The sequence below is a fragment of the Nerophis ophidion genome, linkage group LG13, assembly GCF_033978795.1.
Source record: "Nerophis ophidion isolate RoL-2023_Sa linkage group LG13, RoL_Noph_v1.0, whole genome shotgun sequence".
Classification (NCBI taxonomy): domain Eukaryota; kingdom Metazoa; phylum Chordata; class Actinopteri; order Syngnathiformes; family Syngnathidae; genus Nerophis; species Nerophis ophidion.
Window position 1 is genome coordinate 10,843,419 of NC_084623.1, and position 22,703 is coordinate 10,866,121.

At 39.0% G+C, this 22,703-nt stretch overlaps 1 protein-coding gene across 12 annotated transcripts in view; it reads left to right on the forward strand.

Annotated features, from left to right (window-relative positions):
• The window catches only part of tns1b (tensin 1b), a 362,081-nt gene that overhangs the window by 307,137 nt on the left and 32,241 nt on the right, over nt 1-22,703 (forward strand). For 9 of the 12 annotated variants that reach the window (XM_061918387.1, XM_061918396.1, XM_061918389.1 and 6 more), the window contains 3 exons: nt 3,285-4,730; nt 10,264-10,457; nt 12,195-12,333. In XM_061918387.1, the coding sequence (XP_061774371.1) occupies nt 3,285-4,730; nt 10,264-10,457; nt 12,195-12,333 (1,779 nt within the window). The remainder of the gene's footprint in view (nt 1-3,284; nt 4,731-10,263; nt 10,458-12,194; nt 12,334-22,703) is intronic. The other 3 variants (XM_061918397.1, XM_061918391.1, XM_061918392.1) reach the window with 2 other exon arrangements.

Sequence of the window (22,703 nt, forward strand, 5' to 3'; positions counted from 1 at the left end):
CGACAACGTCGAAGAATCCTTGCACCCCAACTATGTACAAAACAAATATTGTTTTGCACATCCACGTGAAGCAAGTTAGGCCTCATGCGTCTCACGTCATTTGGCCATTTCTACTGTTGCTTACCCTACCAACCAAACAGCTGGTCATGCATTAATGGAATAATGACAGGCTTTTTACACTGTTAGCAAGGTTTTGTCATGTTTCGTTTATTTTTGCTTTCAGAAATAAAGTGACAGAACAATTGCAAAATCATGATATCTGCAACATAATGCTACGTTACCGACAGTATTATTATATTTACTGTGTCGTATACTCCTGAGAATCAATCATGATTGAATAATATGTATACTGTATGTGTATATTGAATAAATCATTTTCAACTTCCCATTTAGCTCCAAACTTCCAAAGAAAATTAAAAAAATTCTATAATTATTAACCCTGTTGTCAACATGCCAAGTAAGTTGTATGGTCCTCAGTTTGTCCGAACAAATAAAACTCAGTTGCAGTTTCTTCTGGTGATTATAAGTGCTATAAGTGTTTGTTTGTGCAGCTAATTAAAAAAAATGCATTGCCTTTGGGTGTGCCCCTTGAAATATGTCCAACAGCACGCCAGGCTAAAATTTGATAAATTGTTAGTGAGGAAATGGTACAAAGATGCAGAAATTTTGGCGATGTGGAACTTTTGACAACGTGCCTGTTTTAACACACAATTTAGGGATGGGTCATTTGTTTGTATTCTACTCTTAACCTGTTTATCTCGAATAATCATGCAAGGTTTTTTTTTTACTGACTGTGGCAAATTGTATGATTCCGATTAGATGTGTTTCTCTAAAGCATTAGTTTACTTTTCCCTGAATGTTGAATTTAAATGTGCAATATTCATAAAATAATCTCAACATCATTAGCTGGGTTCATTCAAGACTATTATCATACCTGCATTGTGGCTTTTTGTTGATGTTCGCACTTGGCTTGATAAAGCTAAAGTCAGGCTGTCATGATTGAGTGATTGATTTTTTTTCCCCCCACACTGAAAGCTGCAGAGCCTGCTTATTTCCTGAAGTGGGTAGACGAGATGGATGTGAGCCAGCTGTGATCACACAATTTCTCTATACCAGAGCACAATGTTTCTTGATCATAGGGCCGCCCAAAAATATTAGTTTCTCAGCTGTGGTCCATATAGGCCACATCGGTACTCAGTTGTAATACAATTCTCCATCACTTGTGGCAGTATAGAATAGAATAGAATAGAATAGAAAAGAAAGTACTTTATTGATCCCTGGGGAAAATTCAGCACAACAGTTTGCTCACAATAGACAATAAACACCGTTACATGTGAATAATATAAATGCTGTCTATTATACAGCATTATTCACATGTGAGTAACATAAATACAGTCTATTATACAGCATTATTCATATGTGAATAACACAAATACAGTCTATAATACAGCATTATTCACACGTGAATAAAAGAAATACAGTCTACCATACAGCATTATTCACATGTGGATAATAGAAATACAGTCTATTATACAGCATTATTCACATGTGAATAACATAAATACAGTCTATTATACAGCATTAATCACATGTGAATAACATAAATACAGTCCATTATACAGCATTATTTACATGTGAATAACATGAATACAGTCTATTATGCAGCAATATTCACATGTGAAAAATATAAATACAGTCTATTATACAGCATTATTCACATGTGAATAACATAAATGCAGTCTATTGTACAGCATTATTCATATGTGAATAACACAAATACAGTCTATAATACAGCATTATTCACATGTGAATAATAGAAATACAGTCTATTATACAGCATCATTCACATGTGAATAATAGAAATACAGTCTATTATACAGCATTATTCACATGTGAATAACATAAATACAGTCTATTATACAGCATTATTCACATGCGAATAATATAAATACAGGATATTATACATAATTATTCACATGCGAATAATATAAATACAGTATATTATACATAATTATTCATATGTGAATAATATAAATACAGTATATTATACAGAATTATTCACATGTGAATAACACAAATACAGTCTATTATACAGCATTATTCACATGCGAATAATATAAATACAGGATATTATACAGAATTATTCACATGCGAATAATATAAATACAGTCTATTATACAACATTATTCACATGCGAATAATATAAATACAGTATATTATACAGAATTATTCACATGTGAATAACACAAATACAGTCTATTATACAGCATTATTCACATGCGAATAATATAAATACAGGATATTATACAGAATTATTCACATGTGAATAACACAAATACAGTCTATTATACATAATTATTCATATGTGAATAATATAAATACAGTATATTATACAGAATTATTCACATGTGAACAATATAAATACAGTCCATTATACAATTATTCACATGTGAATAATATAAATACAGTCTATTATATCAAATCAAATAAAAGCAACTTTATTTATAGAGCACATTTAAAATTTACCACAGGGGTAGCCAAAGTACTGTACAATGGGCAGGTTAAAAGATAATACGAGAACCGAGCAAACACAACACAACACAAACAGAACATGATAAAAAATAAATAAATAAAATAAATAAAACATAAAAACAGGTTCACAGCAGGTGTATTACGGGGCGCCATTGCAGGATGGATATCACTCAGTGTTAAAAGCCATGGAATAAAAGTATGTTTTTAAGACAGATTTAAAAACAGGAACAGGAGGCTTGTCTATACAGCATTATTGACATGTGAATAACATAAATACAGTCTATTATGCAACATTATTCACATGTGAATAATTAATTATGATAATTAATTATGCAAATACATACTTTTATAATTTTTTAAAGAATTCTTCCTGGTGCAATATTTATTTTTTGTAATCAGCCTGAACTAAGACTCCGGAGCCTGTCCCAGAAGACTGTGCAAGAAGCGGGGTACGCCCTGGACTGGTTGTCAGCCAGTCACACATTCAGATAAATGCCCGTTCCCACTTACATTCAAGCCAATGGACAATTTAGAATCAGATGTTAGGAAGTCGGAACACCCAAAGGAAATAAGTACGGGTGGAACATGCAACTCCACACAGAGATGTTATCATACTTTGAGAAGCATTATTTCTATTTATTGCAGTATCATTTAGATTTCTGATTGTTGCTTAGGCTTAATACAATGTTAAAAACATCTAGTGTATGTTTGAACGTGGCTTATAATGATGATATGTTTTTTTGTTGCTACAGACGTCATTCATACCCAAGGACCTCTGGATGGGAGCCTCTATGCCAAAGTACGCAAAAAAGACTTTGTTGATGGGAGTGTCACAGCCAATGGACTCCCACCCACTGCAATTGAACACTCCCTACCTGCAGTTGACCATGCCTTGTCAGTGAGCAGCGACTCTGGAAACTCAACAGCCTCCATTAAAACGGACCGAACTGATGAAGTGGCAGCAGTCCCTCAGACCACTTTGGTGAACCTGCCAAACATTTCCACAGTCGAGGAGATTCCCCAAGTACATAACCACCACCAGCAATCCATCAGCCCTCAAGAGAAGCAGGAGCTGGATCAGCTCCTAGGTGGATTAGAGGAGCCCATGCATCGCCAGGGCTCCCCGTCCTCCTCAACCTCTGGTGTTGGAGGGATACTTCACCTGGTACCTGCCGAGGTCCATGTCAATGGTCATAGTAACATTGACCGTGAAACGGACATCTTAGATGATGAAATGCCGACTAGTCAAGAGGGCAACAGTGTGGACAGTTTGGGGACTTTCTCTTCCACCGATGGCCGAGCCACACCGGCGGATCTCTACTACCAGTCTGAATCTGTCATCAAAATCCAGGACCATGTGCCATACCTGGAGCGTAGTGTTCCGGAAAAGCCAGTGGAAACACTGCAACCACACATTTGCATATCAGAGAAAACTGTTTCGGTGACTCATACTGATTCAGTCCCACCCTCTAATTATATGGCGACTCAGAATCTGTACCGCTCGCAGTCATTTGGTGGAGATACACAGTCCATGCCACCAGCTCCCACCCGGACCACCAGTAGCAGGAATGCCGTCCAACGTGGTCTGAATATTTGGCAACGGTTCGGTGTACCCGAGGAGCCAGTGACAGAAGGACTCTTGTTCGGGCCACCATCTCCTGTGGCAATGGTTCCAGTACACCAGAGTCTTCCACAGTTCCCTAATCGCTACAGTGCCTCACAGGAAGAGATTGAAAAATCCATAGAGACTTTGAATCTCCTCATGTTGGACCTGGAACCTAGCCATTCTGTCATGTCAAAGTCCCAAAGTGCTCCTCTGAGAGAAACCAGTGTTGTGACCACACAGCCGTCCATCTCTCAAAGTCAAACAAGTTCTTTCTATGAGGTGGATACTGCTACTCATTCTCATTTCACTGGTCCGTCGTCGAGCAAGGCCAGTTATCATTCACCAACCCAGGTATCACCTGAGTCTGCACATGTTTCTGGCTTGAAAACTATTGGAACCGGTCTTTCTCCTCAATCTACCGAAACCCAGCTCAGGCCAATGAACGCCTTCCAACCAGACTCCTTGCCCCAGTCCACTGAGGTCTTTGAGGCTCAGACAGGCCTGAGTGCTCCAACGACATCATCGCCGTCACGGGATTCTGAACCTGATGAAGTATTCGCCGTTGAAGGGATGGTGGCTCAAAGAGTTGCAGGTAAGATCGAACATTATTTGTCCTCAGAACTAGTGTCTTCTCCTCTTAGGGCCTGATCTACTTAGAACCAAATAACAAGAGCTAAACAGCATGTTCAAACCAAGACATTATGGCCCCGATTTACTAAAGGTTTGCGTGTAATAAAACACGTGTAAACTTGATAGCACGCCCAAAGTTGATCTACTAAACGTGTGCAATGTGGTTTGCGTCTGTTCGGTGATCTAAAGCAGGGGTGCCCACACTTTTTCTGCAGGCGAGCTACTTTTCAATTGACCAACTCGAGGGGATCTACCTCATTTATATATATCATTCATATTTATTCATTTATGAAAGAGACATTTTTGTAAACAAGTTAAATGTGTTTAATGATAATACAAGCATGTGTAACACATATAGATGTCTTTCTTTCACAAAGACAAGAATATAAGTTGGTGTATTACCTGATTCTGATGACTTGCATTGATTGGAATCAGACAGTAATGATGACAACACCCACATTTTCAAATGGAGGAGAAAAAAAGTTGTCCTTTCTGTACAATACCACATGAGAGTGGTTGGTTTTTGGTATCTAATTCATCCAGCTTCCATACACTTTACAAGAAAAACATTGGCGGCAAATTCCGTAGCTTGCTTGATTGACATTCACGGCACCCGAGGGTCTTGTGAGATGACGCTGGCTGCTGCCAGTTCATTATTATGAAAAAATGACAGAGAGGAAGGCGAGAAACACTTTTTATTTCAACAGACTTTCGCGCCGTCCCTTCCGTCAAAACTCTAAAGGCCGACTGCACATTTCCTATCTTCACAATAAAAGCCCTGCTTCATGCTGCCTGCGCTAACAAAATAAGAGTCTCGGAAAGCTGGCGTGCACAAGTGATGTGCACGCCAGCTTTCTGAGGGATCGCTTGTGCACGCCAGTTTTCCGAGACTCTGTATTTAGTTAGCGCAGGCAGCATGAAGCAGGGCTTTTATTGTGAAGATAGGAAACGTGCAGTCGGCCTTTAGAGTTTTGACGGAAGGTACGGCGCGAGAGTCTGTTGAAATAAAAAGTGTTTCTCGCCTTCCTCTCGGTCATATTTTCATAATAATGATCTTGCAGCAGCCAGCGTCATCTCACAAGACCCTCCGGTACCGTGAATGTCATTTAAGTGACGTCTTGGTGAAGATTGATGATCACTAATTTTTAGGTCTATTTTTTTAAAAAGCCTGGCTGGAGATCGACTGACACACCCCCCGCGGTCGACTGGTAGCTCGCGATCGACGTAATGGGCACACCTGATTTAAATTGATTGGGGCATCTAAATTACTGTCTTCATTTAGCACGTCAGAAAAGTTTGTGCAAAGTCAGACGATGGACAGACGGGAATCCGCCGTCCTTCGTTTGTGTTCACATACTTGGACTGACATAAATGAATAAAAAGTATTTCTTGAGACGTGACGCTGGCCAGATTGTGGTCACCCGGCTTGTATTTTGGGGACCCCCCGTCTCGGGTGAACAGGAAACAGCACTCTCACTGTCCTCAGTCGTGCGTGAAGGAAATATTACCTTCTAGATGGTTAGGAGTTGAGGTACCTCGGAGTCTCGTTCACGAGTGAGGGAAGAGTGGATCGTGACACCGACATGCAGATCGGCGTCTTCAGTAATTTCGGACGCTGTATCAATCCGTTGTGGTGAAAAAGCTGAGCCGGAAGGCAAAGCTCTAAATTTACCGGTCGATCTACGTTCCCATCCTTACCTATGGTCATGAGCTTTGGGTCATGACCGAAAGGACAAGATCACGGGTACAAGCGGCCGAAATGAGTTTCCTCTGCCAGGGGGCGGGGCTCTCCCTTAGAAATAAGGTGAGAAGCTCTGTCATCCAGGGGGAGCTCAAAGTCGCTCCTCCACATGGAGAGGAGCCAGATGAGGTGGTTCGGGCATCTGGTCAGGATGCCACCAAAACGCCTCCCTAGGGAGTTGTTTAGGGCAGTGGTCCCCAAACCGGGCCGCAGAAGAATTTTTTATTAAAAAAAAAAATATATATATATTTTTTTATTAAATCCACATAAAAAACACAATATACACTTACAATTAGTGCACCAACCACAAAAACGTCCCTTTTTCATGACGAAAACGTCCCTTTTTCATGACAAAAACGTCCCTTTTTCATGCCGCGGGACAAATTATTAAGTGTTGACCGGTCCGCGGATAAAAAAAAGGTTGGGGACCACTGGTTTAGGGCACATCCAACCAGTAGGAGGCCACAGGGAAGACCCAGGACACGTTGGGAAGACTATGTGTCCCGGCTGCCCTGGGAATGTCTCGGGATCCCCCGGGAGGAGCTGGATGAAGTGGCTGGGGAGAGGGAAGTCTGGGCTTCCCTGCTTAGGCTGTTGCCCCCGTGACCCTACCTCGGATAAGCAGAAGGAGATAGATGGATGGATAGTTAGGATTCTGTGCATGTTTCTTGTTAATTCCCTTTTTTTGGACCTCATCTACTGTCTGCTTGTTTTCTTTTTCATCATCCTCATTTTCCTTCATGGTCATTCATCTCTCTACCCAGAGTTCTCAGCTCGCGCCAAAAGGGTCACCCCAAGCATGATCTCGTCTCAGAAACACAGCAATTCTCACTCACTTTCGGGTTTGTTCTCTCATCCTGTCGCGGGGTTCTACTGTCTTTTGTTGGCGTCATTAAATGTTCCGTCCCAACCCTTTTTAACTTTTCACCATTGCTTTTTTTTTTTTTTGCATAACACATGCCACTACTAGGCTTGCAAGGCAACGCTTATTAACTTGCAAACTTTAAACGCAGTTTAATTAGATATGACACTGATTGTGAAAGGAAATAATATAAAGGATGGCATTTTAATGATAATGAGCCAGACCTGTACACAATATTTTTGTATGTAAACATCAGTTATACTATGTTTGTGCCACTGCTTAATAACTGTTTGATAAATGCAGTTTTGCTAAATTGACTTAGTTGTGATTTCCCTCTCTACACGAAAATTTAAAAAGAGCATATATTAATAAAGTATGAACACGAAGGTTTTAATGTAGACACAGAGAATCATCCTACTGCTGTGATTATATGCATCAAGTGTTAATGGCCTACTGAAATGAGATTTTCTTATTTAAACGGGGATAGCAGGTCCATTCTATGTGTCATACTTGATCATTTCGCAATATCGCTATATTTTTGCTGAAAGGATTTAGTAGAGAACACTGACTTTTGGTCGCTAATAAAAAAGCCTTGCCTGTACCGGAAGTAGCAGACGATATGCGCGTGACGTCACGGGTTGTGGAGCTCCTCACATCTGAACATTGTTTACAATCATGGCCACCAGCAGCGAGAGCGATTCGGACCGAGAAAGCGACGATTTCCCCATTAATTTGAGCGAGGATGAAAGATTTGTGGATGAGGATAATAAGAGTGAAGGACTAAAAGAAAAAAAAAGAAAGGGCAGTGGGAGCGATTCAGATGTTATTAGACACATTTACTAGGATAATTCTGGAAAATCCCTTATCTGCTTATTGTGGTACTAGTGTTTTAGTGAGATTATATAGTCGTACCTGAAAGTTGGAGGGGTGTGGCCACGGGTGTGGTGACTGCCATTGTCTCTGAGGGAAGCCACGTTTCTCGACAAGGCGAAGCGAAGGCAGCCGTTGGGGCCGGGTTGAGCTTTTTTTCCCCCTCCTCCACGGTGGAAGCATCCCCTGTTTCGGGGCGGCCGGTCGGAGGAGGCAAGAGAGTCCGCAGCTACCTCTTTGACAGGTGCACGAGGAACAACGCAAGCTCCGCTCATGTCTACGGTAAGAGCCGACTTATTACCACAATTTTCTCCGGTTGACATGTGGTAGAGAACCATGTTCGCTTGACCGCTCTGTTCCATAGTAAAGCTTCACCTTCGGGAATCTAAACAAGGAAACACTGGCTGTGTTTGTGTTGCTACACCGCTTCCCACCTACATCTTTCTTCTTTGACGTCTCCATTATTCATTGAACAAATTGCAAAAGTTTCAGCAACACAGATGTCCAGAATACTGTGTATTTATTCGATTAGAGCAGACGACTTATAGCTGGGATCGGGCTGGAACAAAATGTCCGCTACAATCCATGATGTCGCGACGTTTTCAACAGGATACTTCGCACAAAATTTAAAATGGCAATTTAGTAAACTAAAAAGGCCGTATTGGCATGTGTTGCAATGTTAATATTTCATCATTGATATATAAACTATCAGACTGCGTGGTCGGTAATAGTGGGTTTCAGTAGGCCTTTAAATCAAGGCTAAGGCAAAATATGGACATATATATCGTGTATCGTGGAATGGCCAAAAAATATTGAGATACCGTATTTCCTTGAATTGCCGCTGGGGCGTTAATTAATTTAAAACCTCTTCTCACTTCTGCGCTTACCAAAGACATGCGGTAAAAGTAAGCATGCGCTAATTATTTTAAAACCTCTTTTCACTCCGGCACTTACCAAAGGGATGCAGTAAAAAAATTTAGTGTGATGTAAGCTTTGACCTTAAATCCTACTGAATAGCTCTTAATCTTCTTCCCTTTATGCGATTTCAAATTACCGGTATCGAAATCAGCCTCCTCCATTTTGAAAATTATGACAGGGGAAATACTAAGCACGCGCTAATTATTTTGCAAAGCGAGTTTGACCCGGCAATAATTCAAGGCAGGCACATACTATATACCCTGCGGCAATTCAAGGAAATATGGTATTAAAAAAAGGTTTAGTTCACACACAGGCATATTTAGCTTGCAAATCGAGGGGTTTGTAAATCGAGGTTTCACTAAACCGGGGGTCGGCAACCCGCGGCTCTTTAGCGCCGCCCTAGTGGCTCTCTGGAGCTTTTTGAAAAATATATGAAAATGGAAAAAGATGAGGGGAAAAAAATATGTTTGAGGACAAACACAAACCATCCTAATTGCTATAAAGCACACTGTTTATATTAAACATGCTTCTTTGATTCGAGTATTTGGTGAGTGCCGTTTTGTCCTACTAATTTTGGCGGCCCTTGAACTCACCGTAGTTTGTTTACATGTATAACTTTCTCCGACTTTCTAAGACGTGTTTTAGGCCACTTCTTTTTCCGTCTCATTTTGTCCACCAAACTTTTAACGTTGTGCATGGATGCACAAAGGTGAGTTTTGTTGATGTTATTGACTTGTGTGGTGTGCTAATCAGACATATTTGGTCACTGCATGACTGCAAGCTAATCGATGCTAACATGCTATTTAGGCTAGCTGTATGTACATATTGCATCATTATGCCTCATTTGTAGCTATATTTGAGCTCATTTAGTTTCCTTTAAGTCCTCATAATTAAATTGATATCTCATGACACACCATCTTGCGGCTCCAGGCGGATTTGTTTTTGTATTTTTGGTCCAATATGGCTCTTTCAACATTTTGTGTTGCCGACCCCTGCATTAAACTGTATTGTGTACTGTGGGCACCCCTAAGAACTAACGACCATTTATGAGGCATCGACCTTGTACGTGTGAAATTCAGAACTTACTTTTGCACGTCACGGCAGGTGTCCATTCCCGTGCGACCTCCTTGGATGAGCAGACCACCGTCCCCCGTCGCCGGTTCACAAGTGACAGCCAGTGTCTAAACGGACCAGAAGACGGTCCGTCCCCCGATGTCCCGGTTCGCTCCCCTATCCGCTGCGTTTCTCCAGAGTTCGTCAACGCCATAGCGATGAACCCTGGTGGACGACCGAAGGAGGTAGGAGAAAGTCAGTTTGGTAACATGACGGTGTCTACAAACCCCGTTTCCATATGAGTTGGGAAATTGTGTTAGATGTAAATATAAACGGAATACAATGATTTGCAAATAATTTTCAACCCATATTCAGTTGAATATGCTACAAAGACAACATATTTGATGTTCAAACTAAATACAGTTTGTCGCTACATCTGTAAGTGCTGGTTAAAGCTCTACTATGCAGAGCGAAAGCCATTTATCAACAACATCCAGAAACGCCGTCAGCTTCTCTGGGCCCGAGATCATCTAAGATGGACTGATGCAAAGTGGAAAAGTGTTCTGTGGTCTGACGAGTCCACATTTCAAATTGTTTTTGGAAATATTCCGACCAAAGGGGAAGCGAACCATCTAGATTGTTGTCGACACAAAGTTCAAAAGCCAGCATCTGTGATGGTATTGGGGTGCATTAGTGCCCAAGGCATGGGTAACTTACACATCTGTGAAGGCACCATTAATGCTGAAAGGTACATACAGGTTTTGGAACCATATATGCTGCCATCTAAGCGCCGTCTTTTTCATGGACGCCCCTGCTTATTTCAGCAAGACAATGCCAAGCCACATTCAGCACATGTTACAACAGCGTGTCTTCGTAAAAAAAGAATGCGGGTACTTTCCTGGCCCGCCTGTCATAGTTAGTTTGTAACGAACCCCAAGATGCAGAGAAGGAGGCAGGCATAGAATAGGAAAAACATGATGTAATTAAAAAAACTAGAACAAGAACAAACAAAAGGGTACTAACCAAAAGCGCGCACAAGGCGGATAACAAACTAAAAGAGCTAGCATGGGAGCTAGAAAACAAATGGAGCTTAGCATGAAAGCTAGCAACAACAAAAGGACCTAGCGTGGAAGCTAGCAGGTAGTGAGCCGAAAACAGAAGTCGTTACGTATTGTGAGAAAACATATTGGAAGCAGGGAACAAAAGACAGTAAGCTACAAACAGCTACCGAAATATAGCTTACCGCTACGCTGCAATGAGACAACAGGACACGACACGACACGACAGCAGCGACACGACAATAATCCAGCCCTGACTGGAGGAGAAAACAGGTCTAAATAGGAGCGGGCTGATTGGCGCCAGGTGTGGCCAGGTGCCAATGAGCCGCAGCTGAGGGGACACAGAACTCAGGGAGAAAGACAGGAAACAGACAAAATAAGAGTCTGTCTAACTAAAGAAAAGAAATACTACACACACACAGAGGAAAAACTAAAACACAACCAAACTAACAGGGACGAACCTGACACCGCCTGCAGTCCAGACCTGTCTCCCATGGAAAATGTGTGGCGCATTATGAAGCGTAAAATACGACAGCGGAGTTGAACGACTGAAGCTCTACATAAAACAAGAATGGGAAAGAATTCCACTTTCAAAGCTTCAAGAATTAGTTTCCTCAGTTCCCAAACGTTTATTGAGTGTTGTTAAAAGAAAAGGTGATGTAACACAGTGGTGAACATGCCCTTTCCCAACTACTTTGGCACGTGTTGCAGCCATTAAATTCTAAGTTAATTATTTTTTGCCAAAAAAAAATAAAGTTAATGAGTTTGAACGTCAAATATGTTGTCTTTGTAGCATATTCAACTGAATATGGGTTGAAAAGGATCTGCAAATCATTGTATTCCGTTTATATTTACATCTAACACAATTTCCCAACTCATATGGAAACGGGGTAAGTATTTACTAAGTGTGTTTGTCATCCTCAGAGACACATGCACAGCTACCGCGAAGCCTTTGAGGAGATGGACAGTGGGCCTGCCAGCCCGACCCCCACAGTTGGTGGTGAGGTGCTTCCCCGAACCCCTGCCTTCCCCGTCACGCCACAAACCCCTTACTTCAACCTGTGTAAGTTTCCCTTAAGGCTGACCAACGGCACTGTGGAGCTCGGGCATAGCCTAGTGATTAGCAGGTTGTTGTTTTTTTAAATATAAAATATTACCACTGTGGTTTCCCAAACTGTTTTCCTTAAGTGCCACCTCAAACAAAAATCAATAACGGAGCAGCATAGTCCATAGTGGATCTAACATAATAGTGAGAGTCCAGTCCATAGTGGATCCAACATAATAGTGAGAGTCCAGTCCATAGTGGATATAACATAATAGTTAGAGTCCAGTCCATAGTGGATCTAACATAATAGCGAGAGTCCAGTCCATAGTGGATCTAACATAATAGTGAGAGTCCTGTCCATAGTGGATCTAACATAATAGCGAGAGTCCAGTCCATAGTGGATCTAACATAATAGTGAGAGTCCTGTCCATAGTGGATCTAACATAATAGCGAGATTCCAGTCCATAGTGGATCTGACATAATAGTGAGAGTCCATTCCATAGTGGATCTAACATAATAGCGAGAGTCCAGTCCATAGTGGATCTAACATAATAGTGAGAGCCCAGTCCATAGTGGATCCAACATAATAGTGAGAGTCTAGTCCATAGTGGATCTAGCATAATAGTGAGAGTCCAGTCCATAGTGGATTTAACATAATAGTGAAAGTCCAGTCCATAGTGGATCTAACATAATAGTGAGAGTCCAGTCCATACTGGATCTAAGATAATAGTGTGAGAGTCCAGTCCATAGTGGATCTAACATAATAGCGAGAGTCCAGTCCATAGTGGATCTAACATAATAGTGAGAGTCCATTCCATAGTGGATCTAACATAATAGCGAGAGTCCAGTCCATATTGGATCTAACATAATAGTGAGAGTCCAGTCCATAGTGGCTCTAACATAATAGTGAGAGTCCAGTCCATAGTGGATCTAACATAATAGTGACAGTCCAGTCCATAGTGGATCTAACATAATAGTGAGAGTCCTGTCCATAGTGGATCTAACATAATAGTGAGAGTCCAGTCCATAGTGGATTTAACATAATAGTGTGAGAGTCCAGTCCATAGTGGATCTAACATAATAGTGGGAGTCCAGTCCATAGTGGATCTAACATAATAGTGTGAGAGTCCAGTCCATAGTGGATCTAACATAATAGTGAGAGTCCAGTCCATAGGGGATCTAACATAATAGTGAGAGTCCAGTCCATAGTGGATCTAACATAATAGCGAGAGTCCAGTCCATAGTGGATCTAACATAATAGTGAGAGTCCTGTCCATAGTGGATCTAACATAATAGTGGGAGTCCAGTCCATAGTGGATCTAACATAATAGCGAGAGTCCAGTCCATAGTGGATCTAACATAATAGTGAGAGTCCTGTCCATAGTGGATCTAACATAATAGTGGGAGTCCAGTCCATAGTGGATCTAACATAATAGTGTGAGAGTCCAGTCCATAGTGGATCTAACATAATAGTGAGAGTCCAGTCCATTGTGGATCTAACATAATAGTGAGAGTCCAGTCCATACTGGATCTAAGATAATAGTGTGAGAGTCCAGTCCATAGTGGATCTAACATAATAGCGAGAGTCCAGTCCATAGTGGATCTAACATAATAGTGAGAGTCCATTCCATAGTGGATCTAACATAATAGCGAGAGTCCAGTCCATAGTGGATCTAACATAATAGTGAGAGTCCAGTCCATAGTGGCTCTAACATAATAGTGAGAGTCCAGTCCATAGTGGATCTAACATAATAGTGACAGTCCAGTCCATAGTGGATCTAACATAATAGTGAGAGTCCTGTCCATAGTGGATCTAACATAATAATGAGAGTCCAGTCCATAGTGGATTTAACATAATAGTGTAAGAGTCCAGTCCATAGTGGATCTAAGATAATAGTGGGAGTCCAGTCCATAGTGGATCTAACATAATAGTGTGAGAGTCCAGTCCATAGTGGATCTAACATAATAGTGAGAGTCCAGTCCATAGTGGATCTAACATAATAGCGAGAGTCCAGTCCATAGTGGATCTAACATAATAGTGAGAGTCCTGTCCATAGTGGATCTAACATAATAGTGGGAGTCCAGTCCATAGTGGATCTAACATAATAGTGTGAGAGTCCAGTCCATAGTGGATCTAACATAATAGTGAGAGTCCAGTCCATTGTGGATCTAACATAATAGCGAGAGTCCAGTCCATAGTGGATCTAACATAATAGTGAGAGTCCAGAGTCCATAGTGGATCTAACATAATAGTGAGAGTCCAGTCCATAGTGGATCTAACATAATAGTGAGAGTCCAGTCCATAGTGGATCCAAGATAATAGTGAGAGTCCAGTCCATAGTGGATCTAACATAATGGTGAGAGTCCAGTCCATAGTGGATCTAACATAATAGTGAGAGTCCAGTCCATAGTGGATCTAACATAATAGTGAGAGTCCAGTCCATAGTGGATCTAACATAATAGTGAGAGTCCAGTCCATTGTGGATCCAACATAATAGTGAGAGTCCAGTCCATTGTGGATCCAAGATAATAGTGAGAGTCCAGTCCATAGTGGATCTAAGATACTAGTGAGAGTCCAGTCCATAGTGGATCTAACATAATAGCGAGAGTCCAGTCCATAGTGGATCTGACATAATATTGAGCGTCCAGTCAATAGTGGATCCAACATAATAGTGAGAGTCCAGTCCATAGTGGATCTAACATAATAGTGAGAGTCCAGTCCATAGTGGATCCAACATAATAGTGAGAGTCCAGTCCATAGTGGATCTAACATAATAGTGAGAGTCCAGTCCATGGTGGATCTTACATAATAGCGAGAGTCCAGTCCATAGTGGATCTAACATAATAGTGAAAGTCCAGTCCATTGTGGATCTAAGATAAAAGTAAGAGTCCAGTCCATAGTGGATCTAACATAATAGTGAGAAACGGCAGATCAACTGTTCTAAAAGCTTTTCAATCACTGTTTATTTTTCTTTCTGAGGTCCAAATGGGCCACCAAACTCAGGTTTTCTCATTTTAGCTCAACAGCTGGTGCTGGGAGTTAACTATAAACGGGGGCTGTTAATAGCAAACTTGTGAAAGCGGGAGTGCACGTGACAACCTCGGGCAACTATTCAAGGAAAGTCCCCACATCACATTCTTGACTGTCCACTCAGACCAGGCGCAAACACGGCTCACAGTCTCAGGACAGTTTTTGGGCGCAAATAATTGATTTGGATTCTTGGGTAAGTGGGTCTCGCATGCCTCCTGTCCAGAGTTCCACTGTCCCACGTCAGCCGTAGAACTGTTCCACCACATCCCCCCTTCCACGTTAAGTGACCCTTTGCCTGTATCGTACTGTACCTCGGTCCTGCTTTTACATGACAACACCACCAGAGTAGCACTTGTAACATAACAAAATAGTTGTTCACATCCAAGTTTGAAAAAAACAAACCTAAAACAGTTTAAAATCTTCTTCTACAGGAGGGATGTCAAACTGTTTTTTATTGAGGCCCTTTGATGGCAGTTATAACTGCCATCAAAGGGCCACATGTAACAACAAATAATGTATGAATTTGCCTCTGGATTTACAAACCCCGTTTCCATACGAGTTGGGAAATTGTGTTAGATGTAAATATAAACGGAATACAATGATTTGCGAATCATTTACAACCCATATTCATTTGAATGTGCTACAAAGACAAGATATTTGATGTTCAAACTCATAAACTTTCTTTTTTTTTTTGCAAATAATAATTAACTTAGATAATCATGGCTGCAACACGTGCCAAAGTAGTTGGGAAAGGGCATGTTCACCACTGTGTTACATCACCTTTTCTTTTAACAACACTCAATAAACGTTTGGGAACTGAAGAAACTAATTGTTGAAGCTTTGAAAGTGGAATTCTTTCCCATTCTTGTTTTATGACCAGCTTCAGTCGTTCAACAGTCGTATTTTACGCTTCATAATGCGCCACACATTTTAGATGGTACACAGGTCTGGACTGCAGGCGGGCCGGGAAAGTACCTGTACTCTTTTTTTACGAAGCCACGCTGTTGTAACACGTGCTGAATGTGGCTTGGCATTGCTGAAATAAGCAGGGGCGTCCATGAAAAAGACAGCGCTTGGATGGCAGTATATGTTGTTCCAAAACCTGTATGTACCTTTCAGTATTAATGGTGCCTTCACAGATGTGTAAGTTACCCATGCCTTGGGCACTAATGCACCCCCATACCATCACAGATGCTGCCTTTGGAACTTTGCGTCGATAACAGTCTGGATGGATCGCTTCCCCTTTGGTCAGGATGACACAATGTCGAATATTTCAAGAAACAATTTGAAATGTGGACTCGTCAGACCACAGAACACTTTTCCACTTTGCATCAGTCCATCTTAGATGATCTCGGGCTCAGAGAAGCCGACGGCGTTTCTGGATGTTGTTGATAAATGGCTTTCGCTTTGCATAGTAGAGCTTTAACTTGCACTCACAGATGTAGCGACGAACTGTATTTAGTGACAGTGGTTTTCTGAAGTGTTCCTGAGCCCATGTGGTGATATCCTTTAGAGATTGATGTCGGTTTTTGATGCAGTGCCGTCTGAGGGATCGAAGGTCACGGTCATTCAATGTCGGTTTCCGGTTGGTTTCTCTAGATTCTCTGAACCTTTTGATGATATTATGGACCGTAGATGTTGAAATCCCTAAATTTCTTTCAATTTCACTTTGAGAAACGTTGTTCTTAAACTGTTTGACTATTTGCTCACGCAGTTGTGGACAAAGGGGTGTACCTCGCCCCATCCTTTCTTGTGAAAGACTGAGCATTTTTTTGGGAAGCTGCTTTTATAGCCAATCATGGCACCCACCTGTTCCCAATTAGCCTGCACACCTGTGGGATGTTCCAAATAAGTGTTTGATGAGCATTCCTCAACTTAATCAGTTTTTATTGCCACCTTTCCCAACTTCTTTGTCACGTGTTGCTGGCATCAAATTCTAAAGTTAATGATTATTTGTAAACAAAAAAAATGTTTATCAGTCTTTGTAGCATATTCAACTAAATATGGATTGAAAATCAAATCATTGTATTTTGTTTTTATTTACATCTAACACAATTTCCCAACTCATATGGAAACAGGTTTTGTATTATTAATTATATATATATTTTTTTTCTTAAGTAGACTGTCGATTCTACATTAAAAACTTTACATTTACAACATTTTACTGTAAAATACAGTGTTTTTTTACTTGTATTTCTTACAACATTTTATGGTAAATATAAAAACAGTACCACTGTTTTTGTTGTTGTTTTTTTTTAACAGAAAAAGCTTGCAGCTTAGTTGGCAGAATCGTTGTGTTAAATTTACATAGTTTTTTACATTACGTTGTCCAGGGTGTACCCCGCCTTCCGCCCGATTGTAGCTGAGATAGGCGCCAGCACCCCCCGCGACCCCAAAAGGGAAGAAGCGGTAGAAAATGGATGGATGTTAATGGAAAAACAGTACACATATTTTTTTTTAATTCTGGCAACTTAGCTGCCGGTTTTTTTTTTTTTCCATAAAAACAAATGTACCATCTTTTAGGGCCGGGCGATATATCGATATATCGCATATTTGTCTCTGTGCGATAAAGAAAATGACTCAGGGGCCACATTTAGAGAAATAAATGTGTCTGGGGGCCGGTTTATCTATTTTTAGGAACATTAATACAAAACCTCACAATAATGTCTGATTGTCAGTTTTGACGGACCGTCTTAAAAAACAGAATGGAATTTTAAGTTTTTTCTACGAACGGTAAAACACTGAATATCGACAACATATGAATGTCACGCCCCCTCTCGATCGACATATTTTACAATCAAGCAAAACGCGCCAAAAATATGACAAACACCGAAATACAAACGGTAAAAATAAAATCTAAAATCTGATGTATCACTAAGCTTTAGAACTTTGTTGTGAAAATCTCCTTCCAGGTCTGTCCCTGACGCCCACATTTCAGGCTGACACTGTGGATCGTGTATCGTGACATGGCCTAAAAATATCGAGATATTAAAAAAAAGGCGATATCGTCTTTCCGTTTACACTAATACACTGTCCAGAAATTTTACAGTAAAAAAATGGCAGCTTTTTTTGATTGATTGATGGATACTTTTATTAGTAGATTGCACAGTACAGTACATATTCCGTACAATTGACCACTAAATGGTAACACTCGAATACGTTTTTCAACTCGTTGATCAAATTATGGTAGTCAACAGAATTTTAACGCAAAAAAATGGTAGTTTTTTTTTTTCAATTAGCGAATTAGCGAATTATATTTATATAGCGCTTTTTCTCTAGTGACTCAAAGCGCTTTACATAGTGAAGCCCAATATCTAATTTTTACATTCAAACCAGTGTGGGTGGCACTGGGAGCAGGTGGGTAAAGTGTCTTGCCCAAGGACACAACGGCAGTGACTAGGATGGCTGAAGCGGGGATCGAACCTGCAACCCTCAAGTTGCTGGCACGGCCGCTCTACCAACCGAGCTATACCGCCTAAAACAGGCAAATTAATGCACTTTGAATTTTTCTGTCATTTTTTTGCTGTCCAAATGTTTGTATAGCTTAAATACGGATTAAAAAAACAGGAAAATTAATGCACTTTGAATTTTTCCGTCATTTGTTGTCCACATTTTTGTATAGTTTAAATACGGATTAAAGAACACCGTAAAATGAATTGTCATTTTTGATTATTTTGATGGGTAGTATGCTGCAAAATCACAAGTCAAGTTTTTATTTAGACACTTTTTTTTTAAGTATGATACTTTAAAATTTGTTGCAAAAATGGATACTATAAAAGTTTAAAGGCATGCAAATTCAAGCAGTAAATATATTTTTTCTATCAAAATGAAAAAAAAAAAATCCTTTACATTTAGTGAGAAAATATTAAGTACTTTATTGACATGGGTTTTTAAAAAAAAATTTTTTTTAATGAATTTATTAATCAATCCAACAAAACAATACGCAACAATACCATAACAATGCAATCCAATTCCAAAACCAAACTCCACCCTGCAACATTCAGAATAGCAATAAACAGAAGAATTGAGGACACACAAACATGACACGGTACGATCTAAAAGTAGAGAAACAAAAATGAATGTTATCAATATTAGTAACAATTTCAAAATAGCAGTGATTAAAAATCCCTCATTGATAAATCCAGGTGTTTTGCGGGCCAGATAAAATGATGCCGGGGGCCTTGAGTTTGACACCTGTGTTCTCCAGGGTTAGTTTTTGCCTCATTCTTCTCTTAAAGCATGCGTTATCCAAAAGAGAAGTATTACTTGCTCACAAATGCTACCTGGTGGTGGTTTGTGCACACTGCATTAATCCTGGATGGTCCCCCGTCCTCAATGCTCACGCAGGGTTCTCACAGGAATGAGGCAAAAATACCACATTAGCCACTGTGGCCGTTGCTGCTCTGTGTGCTGTTGTCATTAGTGTCTGGGTTCTGGTTGCTGTCTTGCTGTAGTCCAACCAGCCCTCAGTGATGCTACATCCAGATGTTCTTTGTTGATGTTTTGACACGTGCATGTTTTGCTCCTCCTTCAGAGCATGAGGCATGAACACTGTGAATGTCCCCATTCCTGATTGTTTTGGCGTCATTGTGTCTTATCTTGACGGCTCTGTACCTGTTGAATAAACACACACTTAGGCCAGTCCTTCTCAAATAGGATGCAGATGAATGTGATAAAAAGAAATTGGATATTTGTTAAAGTTACTATATACAAAAGGGGGATTCAAAAAGTGTATACTTCTTCCCATTACCTGTCTGGGAAATGATTATTATTATTATAATTTTTTTTGCGTGAAATAATAATATTGCCATTTAGCACAAGACTATTCTCTGGAGATATGTATGTATATTATGTACATACTCAATAAACAACAACTTTAAACTTTAAATAGTGTGGCGGGCCCCTTTGGTTATGGTGCGATTTTTAGTATCACGCTTCAAAACCCGCTTCGAAAAGCATAACTTCTGGCCATTAAGCCTGATTTACTCATTTTAAATAAAATAAAAAAATCAGCGAAATTTGACTTATTTGTTTTTGTTTTATTGGTTAAAGTTATTTATATATTGTTACTGATGCTGATCAATTTGAATTTAGTATTATTAATTGAGTTACAACCATTTTTTTCAGTGTCAAATGGTTGAAGTCAGTCCAATTTTTTTTATAGTTTAAAAAGGGATGAAAAAAACAGGTCTGAATTTTTTTATGGCATTTTTGTTGTTGTCCAAATTTTTGTATAGTTTAAATAGGGATTAAAAAAACAGGCAAATTAATACACTTTGAATTTTTCTGTCATTTTTTTGTTGTCCAAATGTTTGTATAGTTTAAATACGGATTAAAAAAACAGGCAAATTCATGCACTTTGAATTTTTTCTGTCATTTGTTTTGTTGTCCAAATTATTTATATAGTTTAAATCGGGATTAAAAAACAGGCAGATTAATGCACTTAGATTTTTTTGTGTCATTTTTTTTTTTAGTCCAAATTTTTGTATAATTTAGATAGGGATGAAAAAACAACAACAGGCAAATTAATGGACTTTTAATTTTTTCTGTCATTTTTTTGATGTCCCAATTTTTGTATAGTTTAAATAGGGATTTAAAAAAAACAGGCAAATTAATGCTCTTAAAATTTTTTCTTCCATTTTTTTGTTGTCCAAATTTTTGTAAAATTTAAATAGGTATAAAAAAAACTGGTCAAATTAATGCACTTAGAATTTTTTTCTTTCATTTTTTTTGCTGTCCACATTTTTGTATGATTTAAATAGATATAAAAAAAACAGGCAAATTAATGCACTTTGAATTTTTTGTGTCTTTTTTTGTTGTCCACATTTTTGTATAGTTTAAATATGGATAAAAACAGGCAAATTAATGCACTTTGATTTTTTTCTGTCATTTTTTTTGTAGTCTAAATTTTTGTATAATATAGATAGGGATAAAAAAAAAAAACGACAGGCAAATTAATGGACTTTTAATTTTTTCTGTCATTTTTTTGGTGTCCAAATTTTTGTATAGTTTAAATAGGGATTTAAAAAAAACAGGCAAATTAATGCACTTTAAATTTTTTCTTCCATTTTTTTGTTGTCCAAATTTTTGTATACGGGTAGTTTAAATAAGGATGAAAAAAACAGGCAAATTAATGCACTTTGAATTTTTTCTGTCATTTTTTTGTTGTCCAAATTTTGGTAAAATTTAAATAGGTATAAAAAAACTGGTCAAATTAATGCACTTAGAATTTTTTCTGTCATTTTTTTGTTGTCCTAATTTTTGTATAGCTTGAATACAGATTAAAAAAACAGGAAAATTAATGCACTTTGAATTTTTTTCTGTCATTTTTTTTGCTGTCCACATTTTTGTATGATTTAAATAGATATAAAAAAAAAACAGGCAAATTAATGCACTTTGAATTTTTTGTGTCTTTTTTTGTTGTCCAAATTTTTGTATAGTTTAAATATGGATAAAAAACAAGCAAATTAATGCACTTTGAATTTTTTCTGTCATTTTTTTTGTAGTCCAAATTTTTGTATAATTTAGATAGGGATAAAAAAAAAAAAAACAGGCAAATTAATGGACTTTTAATTTTTTCTGTCATTTTTTTGATGTCCAAATTTTTGTAGAGTTTAAATAAGGATTTTAAAAAAACAGGCAAATTAATGCTCTTTAAATTTTTTCTTCCATTTTTTTGTTGTCCAAATTTTTGTATACGGGTAGTTTAAATAAGGATTAAAAAAACAGGCACATTAATGCACTTTGAATTATTTCTGTCATTTTTTTGTTGTCCAAATTTTTGTAAAATTGAAATAGGTATAAAAAAACTGGTCAAATTAATGCACTCAGAATTTTTTCCGTCATTTTTTTGTTGTCCAAATTTTTGTTGTAAGTCGATCTATATTTCATTCTATTTCTTCTTTTCTTCACTGTTATTAAAGATACAATGTTATGCAGAGGTGTATTTATAAGATTTTTTTCCCGAGAAATAGTTACATTTATAGTCGCGGGAGTACACTATTTTTTTCTTCCATATGAAAATGCAAAAAAACCGAACTATTTGCGAAATCAGACTAATTTAGTGCATGTAAACATAGTGACCGACATAGTGTAACATTAGAGTACATCTCATGTTTACAATTTGTACTCCGCCTTCCGCCCGAGTGCAGCTGGGATAGGCTCCAGCACCACCCCACTGCCACCCCGAGAGGGACAAGCGGTAGAAAATGGACGGATGGATGAAAGTAGTAGGAAGAAGCAGAGGTTATTTCATGCCAAACCATTCTTCGTAGTAAATGTGGTCCCTTCCAGTGTTCAATACACATTACTTGCAAAAGCCAGGGATGTCGGGCCCCCAGGGGACACCCCAGAATGA